This window comes from Carcharhinus amblyrhynchos, chromosome 11 (assembly GCF_965287045.1).
Source record: "Carcharhinus amblyrhynchos chromosome 11, sCarAmb.v2.hapA, whole genome shotgun sequence".
Classification (NCBI taxonomy): Eukaryota; Metazoa; Chordata; class Chondrichthyes; order Carcharhiniformes; family Carcharhinidae; genus Carcharhinus; species Carcharhinus amblyrhynchos.
The window spans coordinates 88,858,599-88,879,389 of record NC_137334.1 but is presented as its reverse complement, the minus strand read 5'-3'; the positions used below and the strand labels follow the sequence as shown (position 1 = coordinate 88,879,389).

The window sequence follows — 20,791 nt, the reverse complement described above, 5'->3', positions numbered from 1 at the left end:
GGAAACCCAAGTAAAACAACTGCATTAGCTCTGCTTAAAACAAATACTCCAGATCTAAAATGAGTACTTATCTTGTATTCCCAGTTACCAATTTAAAGATTTCGCAGACAAATCGGCACCAGGCAAAAAAAAATCTGAATTCTAAACACGCCTCTTAAAAGAAACAAGATATAAATACATTACTTAAAGACACAGTGTCATCATGTGGTTGGGTCTGCAGTGGTGCTACTGTTGTTGTTGTTTCACTCTTGATTTTCTGCTCCTCAGGTACAGAGTGAAGACAGCGTGCTCTTGTTTGTCGCTGCGTGGACACTCACTGAGATTGTACGGTATTCCTTCTACACCTTCAGCCTCCTGAACCACCTGCCCTATGCAATCAAATGGGCCAGGTAAAGTCTTACCAAAGAGAGGGCCTGGCTCAATAACTCATTCCTATCACGCTGCAATAAGGAACTTAGTTGGCGAAGTAACACAGATGAATGGTTACAAATTATAAGATGTATAAGGAAGCTGGTAGCCTGATGTGAATTGCGTAAATCTCAGTTCGACTGACGAGTGAAAACTACCATTTTGTTAAATGGGTTTTTTGCATTTCTTTCTTCCCTCCCTCCCAATCAGTTCAGCCAACGAGATACCAAGCCAGGATATCTCTGCTTTGTGCTGGATTTGTGCTCAGTAGGGGGGAGGGGGTACTTATCATGAGATAAATGAGCACTTGGGAGTGGAGAATAAGGGCAATGAGCAGCTCTGAACATGTGCAGAAAGTTGTGTGCGTTATGGAGAGTGTGATATATTCTGTTCCTTCGGTGGACAAATATTTACCAAGGAAAGACCAGTGTGTTCAGTGTCTGTCATCTTGTATATGACGTTATACGAATTCTTGATTTGAAGATTTGAGTACACATGTTAACATTTGAACTTTCTGTTCGTAGAATCCCTGCAGAGCAGGAGGAAGCCATTTGGCCCATTTGAGTCTGCACCAACCACAATCCCACCCAGGTCCCTGTTTCTGTAACCCCACATATTTACCCTGCTAATTCCTTGGATTAACTTGTTGGAAGGATGGGGAAGGCACCGGCTTTCCTTGTCCTGCAGGGTTCTGATGGCATGGTGGCACAGCGGTTAGCACTGCTGCCACACAGCGCCAACGACCTGGCTTCAATTCTGGCCTCGGGTCATTGTCTGTCTGTATGGTGTTTGCACGTTCTCCCTATGTCTGCGTGGGTTTCCTCTGGCTGTTCCCTCCGAGTTTTCTCCCACACTTCAAAAATGGGCGTCTTAGATGGATTGGCCATGCTAAATTGCTCCTTAACGCAAATATGTGTGTTTATAGAGATCGGGCCTGGTGGGATTATAGTTGAAGACTTGATGGGCCAAATGGTCGCCACCTGCACTTCCAGGATTCTGACCAATGAGATTGCTTGATCCATTGGATTGGTCCAGATCTCCTCCTACATGGACATCTTGATGCAAATTTTACCGTGCGCCCGTCATGGGAATCGAACCAGGTGACTGGCAAACCATGGAAAGGTCCATTGACATTGGACGGGATTTTCTGGTTACAGGGCGAGTGTGGCTGGAAAATCCAGTCCAATAATTTTTAGAGTCAGAGTTTTACAACAGAGCAAGAGGTGCATCATGTCTGTGCCAATCATCAAGTACCTATCTACTCTAATTCCATTTTCCAGCGCTTGGTCTGTAGCCTTGTACGCTGTGGCATTTTCAAGTGCTCATCTAAGTGTTTCTTGAATGTTGAGGGTTCCTGCCTCTCCCACCCTTTCAGGCAGCAAGTTCTAGGTTCCCACCACCCTCTGGGTGAGAATGGATTTTTCCTCAAATCCCCTCTAAATCTCCTGCCCCCTTCCCTAAATCTCTGCCCCCGATTAGTGATCCCTCTACTAAGGGGAAAATTTCTTCCTAACAATCCTACAATTTTGTACACCTCTATCAGATTTCCTCCTCTGCTCTGAGGGGAACAAACCCAGCCTAACCAGCCTCTCTTCATTGCTGAAATGCTCCAGTCCAGGCAACGTTCCTGGTGAATCTCCTCTGTTCCCTCTCTTCAATGCGATCACATCCTTCCTATAGTGTGGTGACCACGACTGCTCCAGTTGTGTCCTAACAAGTGTTTTATGCAGCTCCATCATAACCCCTTGCTCTTATATTCTATGCCTAATAAAGGCAGGGACCCCATATGCCTTCTTGACCACCTTATCTACCTGACCTGCTAACTTCAGGGACCTGTGGATATGCACCCTAAGGTTCCTCTATTTCCTAATGTCTTATCATTCATTGTGCATTTCCTGGCCTTGTTAGACTTTTCCAAAATGCAACTCTTCAAACATTTTGGGGTTAAATTCCATTTACCATTGTTCTGTCCTTCCAACCAACCTGACTCCGTTGCCTGTAATCTAAGACTTCCCTCCTTGCTGTTTACCACATCACCAACTGTCATGTCATCTCTGAACTTGCTGATCATGCCTCCCTCGTTCACGTCAAGATCATTAATGTAGTCTACAAACAGCAGGGGACCTAGCACCAATCCCTGCGGTACACCCATTGAGAGAGTGTGTTTTTTTTAAATCTAGTAAAATCGTGACCATGTGTAGTAACAACCAAACCTGATGAAAATTTACAGGCCTACCAGCAGCTGATAATGGGTTAAAATCCTGACCGCAGACCAACTCGAGCGATGGACGATCTCCACCTGAGAGGTCACGTTGCATTTTGTCTTGTCTTTTATGTGCTGACACCCGACTGTGTATTTCCAAGCATTTGCAGTTTGGTTTTCTATGCTTGTTTTTGCAGCCTTTTGTGTGGAGTAGGGTGGAATCTCCCCATCGTATCTTATCGACAGAATATAGCAGGCGTGGAGTCAGCCAGCAATGTTGTAGGATGGGAGTTGTGTGTGTGTGCGCGTGCATTGTTGCCTGGTCATTTGCTCTCTGCAATTTTATAAGGAATGTCTAAATATCTGCTGCCTTTAATGACTGACTATTAACCACTGCCAATTATTCATCTTAACATTAATTACTGATGATGTATTCCTATTATCTGCATGCTTTACTGGTAGGAGTTGTTGCAGATGAGGGAACTCGGCTTTCAACCTCCTCAAGTTGTTTAAAATTCATCTTCTGCAAAAGTCCCACTGTTCATTCTGACTGCATTGCATTATCGGTGTTTAGGCTACACCATAAGCCTTCTCCCACTCCATTTCCTTTTTATTTCTCCCTTGTGTTTATCTAGCTGTCGCTCAGTTGGTAGCACTCTCTCTCCTCCAAAGCTTGAGCACAGACATCAAGGCTGATGCTCGGGGTGGTACTGGGGGAATGCTGCACTGTTGGGAGGGTGCCATCTTTCAGATGAGACATTAAACAGAGCATCCGCCTGCTCGGGTGGATGTAAAGGATCTGAGGGGACTAATTCAAAGAGGAACAGGGGAGTTATCACTGATGTGCTGGCCAATGATTATCCCTCAACCAACATCACAAAAACAAGCCAATTGGTCATTCTCATCAGATCATCAACAACCTCTTCTGGTTTCCCCCCCATGCCAATGCTATTAAGAAAGCCCACCAATGCCTCTACTTTCTCAGAAGGCTAAGGAAATTTGGCATGTCTGCTATGATTCTCACCAACTTCTACAGATACAAGAAGAAAGAATGCTTTCTATGGTGCATCACAGCTTGGTATGGCTCTTGTTCTGTCCAAGACTGCAAGAAACTGCAAAGCGTCATGAACAAAGACCAATCCATCACGCAAACCAGCCTCCCACCCACTGACACTGTTTACACTTCACACTGCAGCCAGCATAATTAAGAACCCCATGCACCCCGGACATTGTCTCCTCTACCACCTTCTTCTGTCAGGACAAAGATTAAAAAGTCTAACGGACACATAAGAACATAAGAAATAGGAGAAACACAAATCAACCTACTCAAGAACAGCTCCTTCCCTGCTGTCAGATTTTTGAAGGGACCTATCTTGTTGTAAATTGAACTTTTTCTACACCTCAGCTATGATGATAACACTATACCCTGCACCCTTTCCTTCTCTATGAATGGTATGCTTTGTCTGTATAGCACGCAAGAAACAATACTTTTCACTGTATACTAATACATGTGACAATAATAAATTAAACCAAGTTATGAAAAGTTTCTTTTGGGGAGTGCCAGTAGAAGTGGAGCACAGGGTGTTTCGAACATGGAACGTGGCACCACATGGAGTAGTCGAGGGGAACAGCAGAATTCGAGGGGGAAGGAGGAGTTGCGTTTATTCAGCACTTTTCACAATCTCTGGACATCTCAAAGCAATTGAAGTCAATTCAGTACTTTTGAAATGTAGTCACTGTTGTAATGTAGGAAACGCAGCACTCAATTTGAGTAAATTGAGTGCTGGGGGGACCAGCACTTGGGCAGAGCAGGAGCCACACCAAGCTGTGATACAACCAGAAAGAATGTTTTCCATGGTGCATCTGTAAACATTGGTGAGAATCATAGCAGACACGCCAAATTTCCAGAATCTTCTGAGAAAGTAGAGGCGTTGGTGAGCATTTTTAACGACAGACACCTAAAACGCTTAAGTTCGCGACCATTTCTACTTCAGTGCCGTTTATGTAGACAGGGATGTGTCCTCCGTTACGCCCCCTAAAATCAATGATTATCTCCTTCATTTTGTCCACATTGAGGGAGAGATTATTGTTGCCAGATTCACCAGTTCACCAGATTCTCTATCTCTCAACAACCTCAATCGGATCACACCTCACTCAACAATCACCTTTTTCTAAAGAGTCTTTGTTCTGAGATCATCCTCGTAAATCTGGGACTCTAAACTTAAGACCTTGTGAGATATGACTAGTCGCTATTAGAGGCGAGTTGAGTCACTTTGTTAAACCCGAGCTGTATTCTGATTTTGTTTTTGAAAAAGCTTGCTGTTATTTGGTAATAAGACAATGACTTAATCACCCAGGCCTCAGATGGTTTTCATGACAGAAGTTTTATTGATGAAGCTTTTATTCATTCTGACTGCTGGCTTCCTCAGCTCGTACCACTCATCTCCAGTCAGTGGACAGCAAGTTCAAGCCGACCTCAGGACTTGAGCACATATTCCTGTGAGACTGATGAGGGGGCAATTTGTCTGATTCAGCAGCAGCCTTCAGAAGGGAGTTGGACAAATACTTGAAAAGGAAAAATCTGCAAGCGCTCTAATTGGATAGTGATCCCAAAGAGCTGGCACAGGCAAGGTGGGCCAAATGGCCACTGCCCCTGCGTGGCTCAATACCTCGTCGTGTGGCATGTTTGCACGTTGAGCCAGTTTTTTGCGTGACTGTAAAGACTTTATCTCTTCACAATATAGTGAGAGATTTTTCAGTTTTCCACTGGCTCCCTTAATCTTGCTTGTTGCTTGGGAAGGTCTGGAATAGCAGTAGGCCATTCAGCCCTTCAAGTCTGTTCTGCCATTTGGTTAAACCCTGGCTGATCTGCTCAACTCCATTTATCTGGAGTAAAAACATAAAGTGCCAGAAAAACTCAGCAGGTCTAGCAGTGTCTGAGAGAGAGAAATCCAGTGTGACTCTTCTTTAGAACTCTTGATCTTAATTGCAAGAATTCCTCATTCCCACTTAAATTCTGCCATTCGCTTAGATTTTAGTGAACTAAGGATATCAATCTATCCCTCAAAGACTCCAGTTTTCCTCGCATTTTCAAAGTTACTGGGCTATGGGGACAACACAGTAAAAAGTCTGACAACACCAGGGCTATGGGGACAAAGCAGGGATTAATTGGATAACTCTCAGAGCCAGTAGAGGTACCATTGGCCAAATGGCATCCTTCGGTTCTCTAGAATTCTGTGCAGTCTGTCCATGTGCACAGAGGAGATTTGTATTGTAGAATCACATACAGATCAGAAAGGTCAACAATTCACTCTTCTGAGACATTGTGTGTAGAGTTATGACTGGCTGGCACATTATATTTGTGACATGTGGGATTTGAAAGTGGGATCTTGATAGAATGAGATCTCTTTTTGTGATGATGCCAAGATCCAGTGCTTTTTTAAAAAGGTTGTATGGGGAAGTAGATGCAACTTTCCTGTTGACCATGAAGAGGTGCATTTTTTTCCATAATGGATAGTATGGTGAAGGCCGAAGTCTGAACAAGTTTATCCATTGACGGTCTTACTTTCTTGGTAAGACCAACTATATAAATAGTCACTGGCTACAAGAGCAGGTCAGAGGCTGCTAACTCTCCTGAGCAACTCACCTCCTGAGTCTGCAAAGCCTGACCACCATCTACAAGGCACAAGTCAGGAGTGTGATGGAATACTCTCTGCTTGCCTGGCTGGGTGCAGCTCCAACAACACTCAAGAAGCTTGACACCATTTGGGGCAAAGCAGCCCACTTGGTCAACACCTCATCCACCACCTTCAACGTTCAATCCCTCCGCCATCAATGCACAGTGGTAGCTAGTGATGTAGTACGTCACTACAAGATGCGCTCCAGTAACAGCACTGTCCAAACACACTATCATCCAGAAGGATAAGGACAGCGTGGTGACACCACCACCTGCAAGTTTCCCTCCAAGTCGCTCATCATCCTAATTCAGAAATATATTGCTGTTCCTTCAAAATCCTGGAACTCCCTAACTGTGCTGGGGGTGCACCTACACGGCACACTATTACTTCTTGAGGACAGTTAAAGATGGGCAATCAGTGCTGGCCTAGCCGGCATTCTATAGCCAGTATAAAGCCCACATCCTGTGAAAGAATGAAAAAGGGAAGTTGATTAGATTAGAAGGGGGTTTGCAGGATACTTGTGTGTTTGGCTAAATAATTTGTCCGTGGTATAAACACTTCGCCCATGGTATAAAGGGTTTGCAACACATTCTTATGGTGGCAGCTTCCAAGCTATCACTGTCCAAAACCCAGCAATGATATAGAAAAGAAGATTTGTATTGCAACTCTTTCAACCTAACCCTGGGATTGGGTTGCATTGTGTGCAGAGTGGGATGCAGTGTGTGTGTGCGTGTACATATACACCCCAATGCTGGGAATGGGTGTGTGCATGTCCATATGTGCATGTACACCCTAACCTGTTACTGTGAAAATGTATGGTGTTTGAAGAAAAGAGCGATAGACGGTTTTGTTTAAATTCTGTTTTGCTTTCTGCCCCATCCAGGTACACGCTATTTATTGTTCTGTACCCAATGGGAGTCACAGGAGAGCTGCTGACTATATATGCAGCTCTGCCTCACGTTCGGAGGACTGGCTTGTACTCTGTGACCCTGCCAAACAAGTATAACATCTCCTTCGACTACTACACAGTCCTGATCCTGGTCATGATTTCCTACATTCCACGTAAGTCAGCAGGTTTCAAAGCGTGGTGGAACGCTCACTGAATGAGATGAGGAAATGATTAACAGGGGTTCACAGGGAGTACATTCTCCTAAAGCAGTCCTGAGATCCCCTGGGTGTCAGGCAGTTTAAAGGAGAGGATGAGGAAATCACGAGAAGTTTACGACCGATACCAGAGGCTCAGTGCAGCAGAAAACCTGGAGTGGTACGAAAAGTCTCACAGTGAAATTAAAACGGAAACTTGGAAAGCAAAGAAAGGACATGAAGTAAGATTGGCAAGTAAAATCAAGAAAAGCACACAAGTACATTTAAAAAAAATGAGGATAACCAGATTTGTAGGGCCCTTTTTAGGAACCATTCAAGTAACCTGTGTGTGTGGAGGCAGAGGACATGGCTGGGGTTCTTGATACCTCAACTGCTTTTCACAGTAAAAGAGAGATGATCTATACATTGCAGTCAGGGTAGAGGAGTGTGAAATATTAGATGCTGTTGCTGTAGAAAGAGAGGAAGTAAAGTTTATTTATTAGTAACAGGTAGGCTTACATTAACACTGCAATAAAGTTACTGTGAAAATCCCCAGCTCGGGTACATTGAGGGAGAATTTAGCATGGCCAACGCACCTAACCAGCAAGGGGTTCGACGTTTTTGAAAGTGGATAAATGCTCCAGCCCAAGTGTAGTGTATCTTAGGCTGTTAAAGGGAGAAATGGAGGAGGCTCTGATATCGCCATCCTCTGCTGACTAGGAATGAGGGGGTCTGAGCAGACAGATCCCCCAAATCTGGCTGGATTGTTGAGAAGACTGATAGGAGTCGGAGTTACATAATGCAGAAAAGGCCCTTTGGCCTATCGAGTCTGCGCCAACATTAATTATCACGAACAGCGCACTGATCCCACTTTCCTGCACTTGTCCCATATCCTTGAATGTTATGACATTTCAAGTGCTCATCCAAATATTTTTTTAAAGGCTGTTTCTGCACTCCACTATTTTCCCATGCAGTGCTTTCCAGATTCTCACCAGCCTCTGAATGAAAAGGTTTTTTCCTCAAACCCCCTCTGAATCTCTTGTCCCTTACCCTAAAATTATGCCCTCTCGTGATTGACCCCTCAACCAAAGGGAACAGCTGCTCCCTACCCACCTTGTCCAAACCCCTCGTAATCTAATACATCTCCATCATTTCCCCCTCTCAGCCTTCTCTGCTCTAGAGAAAACTATCCAAGCCTACCCAGCCTCTCCTTTATAACCCAAATGTTCCAACCCAGGCAACACCCTGGCGAATGTCCTCTCTACCCCCTCTAGTTAAATGACATCCTTCCTGTAGTGAGGTAACCAGAACTGTGCACAGTACGCCAGCTATGGCTAACGTTCTGTACAGCTCTAACATTAGCTCCTTGGTCTTATACTCTGTACTTTTATACTTGCCTTTATTAGCTGAGGCATAGAATATAAGAGCTGGGAGATTATGCTGGAGATTATAAAACAAAAGCTGAAAAATCTCAGCAGGTCTGGCAGCACCTGTTAAGAGAGAAAAACAAAGTTAACATTTCAAGTTCATAGAAACTATAAGCAGGAGTGGGCCATTCAGCCCTTCAAATCTGCTCTGTCATTCATTTTGATCACCATGACTGATCTTCGAATTCAATATCCTGATTTCCCCATCCCAAATATTCCTTTAGCCCCTATAGCTATATTTTTTTTCTTCTTGAAATAACAACATTTTGGCTTCAACCACTTTCTGTGGTAGTGAATTCCACACATTCATCACTCTCTGGGTGAAGAAATTTCTCCTCGTTCTAAAACGTTTACCCCTTTTTCCTCAAACGATGACCCGCTTGTTACGGACTCCCCTACCATCGGGAACATTCTTTCTAAACCTACCCTGTCTAACCCTGTTAGAATTTTAAGTTTCTATGAGATCCCCTCTCACCTTTTCTAAACTCTAGTGAATGTTTCTTCTCGTACAACAGATCTGCCATCCCAGGAATCAGCCTGGTAAACCTTTGCTGTACTCCCTCTATAGCAAGGACATCCTTCCTCCAGATAAGGACACCAAAACCGCACACATACTCCAGGTACAGCCTCACCAACACCCTATACAATTGCAGCAAAACATGCCTTTCCCTATACTCAAATCCTCTCTCTATGAAGGCCAACATACCATTTGCCTTCTTTACTGCCTGCTGTACCTGCATATTTACTTTCAGCGACTGATGTATGAGGATACCAAGGTCCTGCACAGTTTCCACCCCTCCCAATTTACACCCATTCAGTAATAATCTGTTCTCCTGCTATCAAAGTGGATAATCTCACATCTATCTACATTGTACTGCATCTGCCATGCAGATGCCCACACACCCAGCCTGTCCAAATCACACTGAAGCATCTCTGCATCCTCCTCACAGCTCACCCTCCCACCCAACTTTGTATCATCTGCAGATTTGGAGATGATACATTCAGTTCCCTCTTCCAAATCATTATTAATGTGAACAGTTGGAATTCTAGCACAGATCCCTGCGGAACCCCACTAGTCACTGACTGCCAATCAGAAAAAGATGCATTTATGCCAAATCTTTGCTTTCTATCTATCTCAAGACATTACCTGCATGTGCTTTAACTTTACATAGTAGCCTGTTATGTAAGGCCTTGTGAAAAGTCTAAATAGACCATATCCATTGATTCTCCTTGGTCAACTCTATTAGTTACATCCTCAAATAATTCCAATTGATTAGTCAAGCATGATTTCTCCTTTGTAAATCCATGCTGACTTTTGTCTGATTTATACCACTGCCTTCCAAATGCTGAGTTGTGAAATCCTTGATAATGGACTTTAGCAACTTCCCCAGTACCGATGTTTAGGCTTACTGGTCTATAGTTCCCTGTTTTCTCTCCACTTCCCCTTTTGAATAGCGGACTTACATTAGTCACCCTCCAATCTGTAGGAACCAGTCCAGAGTCCAAATTTTGGAAAATAAGCACCAATGGGTCTACCGTTTCCAGTGTCACTTCCTTAAGTACTCTGGGGTGATGATCATCAGGACCTGGAGACTTATCCACTTTCAATCGCATCAATTTCCCCAAAACCATTTCTCTACGAAAGCTGCTTTCCTTCAGCCCCTCGCTAAAACTTGTTTCTCCCAGCACTTCATATGGCTGCTTCAGAGCTCTGAAGAGGAGTTGAAATGTTAACTCCATTTCTCTCTCCAATCGCTGCCAGACCCACTGAATGTGTTGTTTCAGATTTCCAGCATCCTCATACTTTCATTGTATAAAACTCAAGTGGGGCCTGAGCTGGAGTTCTAAGAGCTGCTCCGGTCACTGCACTATAGGGAAGTTGTGATTGAACAAAGAAAGTTACAGCACAGGAACAGGCCCTTCAGCCCTCCAAGCCTGCACCGACCATGCTGCCCAACTGAACTAAAACCCCTTACCCTTCCGGGACTATATCCCTCTATTCCCATCCTATTCATGTATTTGTCCAGACGCTCCTCAAAATTCACTATTGTATCCGCTTCCACTACCTCCCCTAGTAGGGAGTTCCAGGCACCCACCACCCTCTGCGTAAAAAAAAAAAATCTGCCTCGTACATCTCCTTTAAACTTTGCCCCTCGCACCTTAAACCCGTGCAACCTAATAATTGACTCTTCCACCCTGGGAAAAAGCTTCTGACTATCCACTCTGTCCATGCCCCTCCATAATCTTGTAGACTTCTATCAGGTTGCCCCTCAACCTCTATCATTCCAGTGAGAACAAACTTTGTCCAACCTCTCTTCTTAGCTAATGCCTTTGTATCAGGCAACATTCTGGTAAATCTTTTCTGTACCCTCTCCAAAGCCGCCTCCACCTTCTGGTGGTGTGGCGACCAGAATTGAACATTATATTCCAAATGTGGCCTAACTAAGGTTCTATAAAGCTGCAACATGATTTGCTAATTTTTAAACTTAATGCCCCAGCCAATGAAGGCAGGCATTCCATATGCCTTCTCGCCTACCTTCTCTGCCTGAGTTGCCACTTTCAGTGACCTCTGTACCTGTACATCCAGATCACGGAGTCTGTGTGAGGTTGCTCCGGTTTCCTCCCACAGTCCGAAAAATGTGCTAGTTAGATGAACTGGCCATGCTAAATTCTCCCTCAGTGTAACCGAAACAGACACTGGAGTGTGACGACTAGGGGATTTTCATAGTAACTCCATTACAATCTTAATGTAAGCCTACTTGTGACACTAATAAATAAATTTTAGCTTTAATTGAAGATGAATTATTCATTTTAAATTTGGTCAACAAAAATCTACCAAAGTTATTAAGGAGCGTGGAGTTGGGTCACAGATCAGTCGTGATCTCGAGTGTGAGGGAAAAGGGCTTCTTATTCCTAACTCTGTCTTTCTGGGTCAGTTTTTCCACAGCTCTATTTCCATATGCTTCGTCAGAGGAGGAAGGTCCTGAACACCACAGAGGAGAGCAAGAAGAGCGAGTAGCTGCAACCCTTCATTGTGGGGGGTGTGGGCTGGGGGAGGGTTTCGGGGGATCATCACCTTGCCTCGACTAAAGACTGTGTCTCCCTTTATGCTGGATTGTTGTTACCTTCCGATTTAACTCGACCAATGCAGTTGGTGAGGTGTTGAGTGGACAGCTTTGTGACTGAGTGCTTGACTCGGAATCGAGAGCGTGCTGATTATCTGAAACCAGACCCTCCAGGACCTCAATTTAGGATATACTGTCTGTGACATGAAGGAGGAGATTCTAACTTCCTATAGTCATTGTCATTAAGGGCCCTGGAGGAGGGGGGTGTTACTTCCCAGTTAGTACTTCTCCATCTAATGACAAAAGTCTCTTGATTCCCAGAGCTGGAAGGAGGAGGGAGTCTACCTCTGCGTGTTTCACCAGAAGGGGAGATATAGTAGCACCTCATGAGACCCAACGCCTTGCTTGATCAAGAGGCTAGGTCCTTTTAGGTTGAAGATTGCCATCGATGTTGACCAAGTGGTCATTCCATCTTTTTATCGATGGCACTCTGTCTTTAGTGCTGTGGGTATCCTAGCTGGACAAAGGCAAGACACGCACTGGGAGGTTGGAATCCAGAAAGGAAAGTAGACATCCTGGAGTTGAGATGAAGTGGTATTCTGATTGCTGTTCAGAATCAAGGTTCCTTTGACAAGTAGCTGGCTCCACTTGGCTGTGTCACGAAGACTGTTGGCACTGGTCCTTGGTTTGAGGCTGGCATTCATGGAGTTGCCACATTGACTTGCCAACTGCACTTCCCCCTCCCCCTTGCCCACCCCACACCCCCCCCCCACAATTGATTGTCCACCACGTCTGTACACCTGACGTACTGCCTTCCTGCGCCAATCAGAAAGCAAATAAAAGCTCCATTCCCAGACTGGATGATTCTTGACTGTTAATCAGAGTGAGCCTTTTTAACCACATGACGTGGGCTAGCTTTGTAAACCTAATCAACCAAAACCTTCAAAGAAAATGTTTTAAAAACAAAAAAAAACCACTTTTTTTAAAAAAAAAACAAGAATACGCCTCGGGCTTTCCCACTCCCGAAGATTAATCTTTTAATTCCTGGAGACTTCAGGGCAATCCTGGATGGGTGGCAGCTGCAGACTGGCAATGCTGGTGTCACTGGCCATGGTACCCACACTGAGGAACTTTCATGGGCACCGCAGTTAAGAGGAGCAGCAGCACCATCTGACCTGCCTTGTCCTTCCCCCTCCCCTGACCACACCCGCCCTGCCATCTCACACCCCAGCAATCATATATTTAGAAAGCAAGACTGTTCTGTTTATAATTTTGCACTGAAGGCACAGATGACTTCTCAATGTGAGCAGTTTGTGGTGCAGAGCTGCTGCCTCAGGAGGATTCCACTGATTTGCAGCTTTCCAGCAAGGTTAGCCGTTCCAAACGATCAGTTTGTAATAAAACTGGACCAATTTGATAACCCCGCTCCCCTACCACCCCGCTCCCCAAACCGCAGCTTATTCTTTTAAACAGTGCTGTGCAGCCTTCTAACTGGATCACGCAATGTTAAAACCATTTTTTTTTTAAACAGAAGACTTGAGAGCATGTCTGGCTCAACCCCTGCGCATCGACAGATCTCGTACACGTTCCTTTTTTGTATATTTGGGATTGCTCTTTGTAATTAAGGATTTAAAGATGCGGCGTTCTCAAGTTTGCACTTTCTTTGCATGAGAGCATTTGTAACAAAACTTTCCTAAGTGTTTTGCTGTGTAGATAGACGAAGAAAGTAACAGATTACTGTGACGCTATACTGCCTGTTATCCTGTTTGCGAATGTTGTCCGTCTCCTCGGGAGAGGAGGTGAGCATGGTTTCTAATCGATATACATTTTTGTCTCGCAAACCGCCCAGTTCCTATTCTCCATTTAGAATTTATATAGGGAGGGCTCCAGGCTCCGTCGATGCAGGCCTGCCGAGGCCGAAAGGTTTTTGTTTTATTTTTTTCTTTGCTTAAACCTGTTTAAATTGTTTTTGGTGATGGTAGCCCTAGTCTTAGATTTGGAGATTTGAAGGTTGCACAGTCATCCTCGCGTGGATCAAGCTCAAATGTGTTTCTGCCCATGTGAATAAACTCTAGTGAATCAGCAGCAGTATCACAGGCTGTTATTTGCACAGTTGGGTGGGGGAAGGTGGGTGGGTGGGTTGGTTTGTGGTTGGAGAAAGATATCGCTCGTCCTAGAGATTGTGTGAATGTGTGCGTGGATGGATTGGTGGCCGTCACCTGCAGTTCAGTACAGTACCACTGGACGGTGCTACAGGACAAAGAATTGCTCACAGGATGTGTGCATGGATCACACTTCCCCAGCAGGTGTCTCACTCTGGGAGATTCACTATCCCGGGACATTAACAGGGAGAAAGCTCATCAGAAATGCTATGTTTTTTTTTCCTTGTTTCCTTTGAACATTTACTTGTTGAGGATTGTACAAATATTGGAGGGGGAGGAAGAGTCTGTGCAGAAGGAGGCCATTTGGCTCGTCGAGTCTGCACCAACTTTCTGAAGGAGCATCTCATCTAACCACCCTCCCCCTACCCCCTCCAAATATCTGTAATCCTGTTCACTTACCCTGCGTACCGACACATCTTTAGTCCCTAAGAGACAGTTTAGCATGGCCAATTCGCCTAACCCACGCATCTTTGGACTGTGGAAGGAAACTGGAGCACCCAGAGGAAACCCCCGCAGGCACGGGGAGCAAATGTGCAAACTCTGCACAGAGTTAAGGTCACGCAGGCGGTAGTACTAACCGTTGTGTCACCGTGTTGCTCTGTAAAGACCGAAAGACCGTTTGGATCATTCTTGGAGATGATGGAGAATCTGCCTGCTTGGCCGAGGGTGGATTATGATGCTGGGTCTTGGGCGGTCCGTGGCAGCAGTGTACGTGTCTGTACCTGGGGGTCAGTAGGGCTGTGGTGGTGTTCCCTGGCAGTGGAGGCTCAAAACTATTTGCAATGACGGCAGCTTGGAAATAAATCGATCTTCCCACCAGGTGCGCTAATCTTCCCAATTCAAGTCACCTTTTGAAGTACCGGATGGGTGTAAGTCCCAGAAATGGTTGTAGCTGCACATGTTGAATTACATCGGGCGCATTTGTCTCGCCTGAACCTGGTTTTAAAATTCGTTCATGGAACCCCGACTTGTCCTTGAACCGAGCGACCGTTTCAGCCGCCTTGTCATGTGTCTGTCCTACTCCCCAGCTATTGGTTACATTCCACATTCTTACCACTCCCTGGGTAAAGAAACAACTCCTGAGTCCCTTACCAAGTGTTAGTAAACAGGTTACCCACACAAGGTGTTAAACCTCAGCAGCAACTCCCGCCTGACTTCAAGTGCCAACTTACAGCCACCTCTCTATTTAAAAGTTTTATGGTTCAAAGTTAATTTGTCAGTGTCACAAGTAGGTTTACGTTAACACTACAATGAAGTTAGTGTGAAAGTCCACTGGTTGTCTCACACCGGCGCCAGTTTGGCTACACCAAGGGAGAATTTAGCATAGCCAGTGCACCCAACCCACCAGTCTTTCAGAACGGAGCACCTGGAGGAAACCCATGCCGACACGGGGAGGATGTGCGCAGACAAGCCGGGAATCAAAGCTGGGTCCCTGGTGCTGCGATGCAGCAGTGCTAACCACCTTGTGCCACCCCTTCCGACAACCGAAGGGAGCTCTTCTTGGGAGAGAGTAGCACTCTGAAAGCTGGCCTGACAGAAAGTCTGCCACCGCAACATCTCTCTGTGGCTCAGTTTGTGGTCTCGAGCGTGGTTATGTTTCCATGGTGTCAGGCCTGCAGCTGGCTAAACATAAACCGCAGCATCTCACTATTTCAAATTCACGACCAGGATACAAAAATTGACACGTGCGTGCAAAATTAGTTGGGGTTAAGAAGTAATACACTTGAGACTTGTCTTTGGTTCAGAATTAAACTAGAGGCACCATTAAAAAGGCTGTGATGGAGTGATACTGAACCAGATATGTTCCTTCAGCTCACAGACTGGCTGGAGTAGATAACTGAGGGGCACTCTTCTAAGGATTGCTAACTCTTGTTGGGTGTATTCCTAGACCTCCTGTCCCATCCACAATTGCCTCATTAGGTCAAATCCCTCTATAATATCTTCATGATTAATAAACACACATGGGCATGTTTATTTTAATGTCACAAAGATTATTTTAGCCAATAGTCTGCAGCTGTATACAGAAGAATAATCTTTAATTTTTATGGACTCCAGGCAGTTCTGGAGCATTAGCAGTCCTCACTAAGCCACACTGTTGAGGCAATCTGGAGGACCATTTACTCAATCTAACCCAGTGCTGTACCTGTCCTGGGAGTGTTTGATGGGGACAGTGTAGAGGGAGCTTTACTCTGTATCTAACCCAGTACTGTACCTGTCCTGGGAGTGTTTGATGGGGACAGTGTAGAGAGAGCTTTACTCTGAATCTAACCCAGTCCTGTACCTATCCTGGGAGTGAGGCCAGTGTAGAGGGAGCTTTACTCTGTATCTAACCCAGTGTTGTACCTGTCCTGGGAGTGTTTGATGGGGACAGTGTAGCGGGAGCTTTACTCTGTATCTGTAAGACCATAAGATATACGAGCAGAATTAGGCCACTCGGCCCATTGAGTCTGTCCTGCCATTCAATCACGGCTGATATTTTTCTCATCCCCATTCTCCTGCCTTTTTCCCACAACCCCGATCCCCTTATTAATCAAGAACCTATCTATCTCTGTCTTAAAGACACACAAGGTCCTGGCCTCCACAGATTCGCCACTCTCTGAAGAAATTCCTTCTCATCTCTTTTAAAGGATTGTCCCTTTAGCCTGAGCTTGTGCCCTCTGGTTCTAATTTTTCCACTAATGAAAACATCCTCTCCACGTCCACTCTATCCAGGCCTCGCAGTATCCTGTAAATTCCAATAAGATTCCCCCCACCTCATCCTTCCAAACTCTTGAGTACAGACCCAGAGTCCTCAACTGTTCCTCATATGACAAGTTCTTCATTCCAGGGATCATTCCTGTGAACCTCCTCTGGACCCTTTCCCAGGCCAGCACATCCTTCCTTAGATATGGGGCCCAAAACTGTTCACAATACTCCAAACAGAGTCTGACCAGAGCCTTATACAGCCTCAGAAGTACATCCCTGCTCTTGTATTCTAGCCCTCTCGACATGAGTGCTAATGTTGCATTTGTCTTTCTAACTGCCGACTGAACCTGCACTTTAACCTTAAGAGAATCTTGAGCAATGACTCCCAAGTCCTTTTGTGTTCCTAATTTCCTAAGCCTTTTCCCATCTAGAAAATAATCTATGCCTCCATTTCTCCTTCCAAAGTGTATAACCTCACTTATCCACATTGTATTCCATCTGCCACTTCTTTACCCACTCTCCTAACCTGACCAAGTCCTTCTGCAGCCCCCCCTGCCCCCGCATCCACAATACTACCTGACCCTCTATATATCTTTGGAGCATCTGCAAACTTAGCAACACTGCCTTCAGCTCCTTCCTCCAAATCATTAATGTATGTTTTGAAAAGTTGAGGTCTCAGCACTGACTCCTGAGGCACACCACTAGTCACCGGCTGCCATCCTGACAAAGACCCCTTTATCCCCACTCTATACCTTTAGTTAATCCTCTGTCCATGCCAGGATCTTACCCTTAACACCATGGACACTTATTTAACAGTCTCTAATGTGGCACCTTGTCAAAGGCCTTCTGGAAATCTAAATAAATCACGTCCACTAGTTCTCCTTTATCTGACTTCCTCGTTACCTCCTCAAAAACCTCTCATTGATGAAGCCATGCTGACTCAGTCCTACTTTATCATGCACTTCCAAGTATTCTGCGACCTCATCTTTAATAATGGACTCTCAAATCTTGGCATTTCACCGAAATCAGTCTAACCGGCCTCTAATTTCCCGTCTGCTGCCTCCCTCCTTTCTTAAACAGTGGTCTTACATTCATTACTTTCCAGTCCTCTGGTACCCTCCCTACCTTCAGTGATTGGTGGTGATCTTTCAGCAATGTCTCCACAATTTCCTCAGTTATCTCTTTTAGTTTCCTCCGCTATCTCTTTAAATCCTGTGCTGTACCTGTCCTGTGAGTGTTTGATGGCAACAGTGTAGAGGGAGCTTTACTCTGTATCTAACCCCATGCTATACCTGTCCTGGGAGTGTTTGATGGGAACATTGTAGAGGGAGCTTTACTCTGTATCTAACCCCGTGCTATACCTGTCCTGGGAGTGTTTGATGGGGACAGTGTAGAGGGAGCTTTACTCTGTATCTAACCCCATGCTATACCTGTCCTGGGAGTGTTTGATGGGAACAGTGTAGAAGGAGCTTTACTCTGTATCTAACCCCATGCTGTACCTGTCCTGGGAGTGTTTGATGGCAACAGTGTAGAGGGAGCTTTACTCTGTATCTAACCCCGTGCTGTACCTGTCCTGGGAGTGTTTGATGAGGACAGTGTAGAGGGAGCTTTACTCTGTATCTAACCCTGTGCTGTACTTGTCCTGGGAGTGTTTGATGGGGACAGTGTAGAGGGAGCTTTACTCTGTATCTAACCCCATGCTATACCTGTCCTGGGAGTGTTTGATGGGAACATTGTAGAGGGAGCTTTACTCTGTATCTAACCCCGTGCTATACCTGTCCTGGGAGTGTTTGATGGGGACAGTGTAGAGGGAGCTTTACTCTGTATCTAACCCCATGCTATACCTGTCCTGGGAGTGTTTGATGGGAACAGTGTAGAGGGAGCTTTACTCTGTATCTAACCCCATGCTGTACCTGTCCTGGGAGTGTTTGATGGCAACAGTGTAGAGGGAGCTTTACTCTGTATCTAACCCTGTGCTGTCCCTATCCTGGGAGTGTTTGATGAGGACAGTGTAGAGGGAGCTTTACTCTGTATCTAACCCGTGCTGTACCTGACCTGGGAGTGTTTAGGGTTGTGTGAAAGAAAGATTTGTATTTCTATGTAGCCTTTTAATATTTCCCAAAGCCAACTGAAGTATTACTTGAATTCTGGAACATAGAACATTACAGTGCACTATAGGCCCTTCGGCCCTCAATGTTGCGCCGACCAGTGGAACCAATCTAATGACCCTCTAACCTAAACTATTCTGGTCACTGTTGTAATGTAGAAAAAGCACCCAATGTGTAACCAACAATACTTCACAAATGTCAGTGAAGTAATGACCAGGCAGACTGATGGTTGAGGATTAAATGTTGGTTAGGACGCTGCTTTTGCTTAAAATCTCACAACGACATGTTTGGTGTCCACCTGAGAAGGTGCGTTTGGCCTCAGTTTAGCATCTCAATGTGTCTGAGAGTGCGGCACTCCCTCAGCTCCAGCAACAACAACTTGTATTTAAGTAGCAACTTTAACAATGAAAACATCCCAAGATGCTTCAGTAGAGCATTATCAAACAAGTTATGACATCCAGTTATAAGAACATAAGAAATAGGAGCAGGAGTAGGCCATCTAGCCCTTCGAGCCTGCCCCGCCATTCAATAAGATCATGGCTGATCTGTCGTGGCTCAGTTCCACTTTCCCGCCCTCTCCCCATAACCCTTAATCCCCTCTCTTATCAAAAACCCATCAACCCGCGTCTTAAAAATATTTAGCGAGGCAGCCTCCACCACTTCAACGGGCAGAGAATTCCAGAGATTCACCACCCTTTGAGTGAAGAAGTTCCTCCTCAACTCCGTTCTAAACTGCCCCCCCCCCCCGCCCTTTATCTTGAGGCTGTGCCCTCTAGTCCTACTGTCTTGAGAAGGAGATGACCAAAAGCTTGGTCAAAGAGTTAGATTTTAAGGAGCGTCTAAGAGGAGGAAGTGGCGTGGAGAAGCAGAGAGATGGAGGGAGGGGATGCCAGCGTTTGTGCCCGAGACAACCCCCTGTGGAGGAGTCATTAAAACTGGGGATGACTAAAGGCTGGAATTGGGCGAGTGCAGATATCTCGTTGGGAGAAAGGAGATTGCAGCCATAGGGAGGGGTGAATATAAGGAAGGGAATTTAAAAATCAAGATGTTTGACTGAAAGACAATATCGATCAGAAAGCATAGAAAGATAGGAGCAGGAGGAGGCCATTTGACCCTTCGAGCCTGCTCCACCATTCATCATGATCATGGCTGATCGTCCAATTTAATAGCCTCATCCTGCTTTCTCCCCATAACCTTTGATCCCATTCACCCCCAAGTACACATTCAACGTTTTGGCATCAACTGCTTTCTGTGATGATGAAATCCACAGGCTCACCACTCTTTGGGTGAAGAAATGTCTCCTCACCTCTGTCCTAAATGGTCTGCCCTGTATCCTTAGATGGTGACCCCTGGTTCTGGACAATCAAGAATGCGGAGGGGGGCGGGAAATAGAGGGAACATGACACGGTACGAGTTAAAGACGCAATAGATTTCGGATTGCCTCAAAGGTTTATGGAGAGTGGCGTGTGGGAGAGCAGGCAGGAATGTGTTAGAGTGGTCCCGCCTGGAGGTAACAAAGGCCTGGGTGAGCAAAAGCAGGCAATATCATAAAAGTGGAAATCGCCAGTCTTAGTGATGCCACAAACGTAAGTGGAAAACTCATCTCCGCATCAAACAACAAAAGTTGAGTGCAGCCAGGCTTCATCTCAGACTGTTGCCATGGAGAGGGCTGAAGTCAGTAGCTAGGGAATGGAGTTTGGAGTGGAGACAGGAAACAAATGGCCAATAACCTCCTCAGAGTTGAAGTCTCTTGTCGGATTGTCAATCTCTTGACACACTCGCCCTTGTTGTAAATGACACAGCCGGGGAGACAGAGCGGTCCGGTGTGTGCACCCCCCCAACCCCCTACCCACACGACTCAGACTTTCACTGGTGAGTGGTTTGTTGGGGGGGGGGGACACTGGATGGGTGAGGGTGAGAGGTGGAGCCTTGGAGCAGAGTGGGGAAGTTGTGGAGGGGGGTGGATGTCTGTC

The 20,791-nt window shown here is 45.5% G+C and overlaps 1 protein-coding gene across 2 annotated transcripts in view; it reads left to right on the top strand.

Annotated features, from left to right (window-relative positions):
• hacd2 (3-hydroxyacyl-CoA dehydratase 2) overlaps positions 1 to 13,948 on the top strand; it is a 35,392-nt gene extending 21,444 nt beyond the window's left edge. For both annotated transcript variants that reach the window (XM_080199527.1, XM_080199528.1), the window contains 3 exons: positions 268 to 389; positions 7,172 to 7,350; positions 11,735 to 13,948. In XM_080199527.1, the coding sequence (XP_080055653.1) occupies positions 268 to 389; positions 7,172 to 7,350; positions 11,735 to 11,817 (384 nt within the window). In that variant the 3' untranslated portion in view covers positions 11,818 to 13,948. The remainder of the gene's footprint in view (positions 1 to 267; positions 390 to 7,171; positions 7,351 to 11,734) is intronic.
• The last annotated feature ends 6,843 nt before the right edge of the window (positions 13,949 to 20,791 follow it).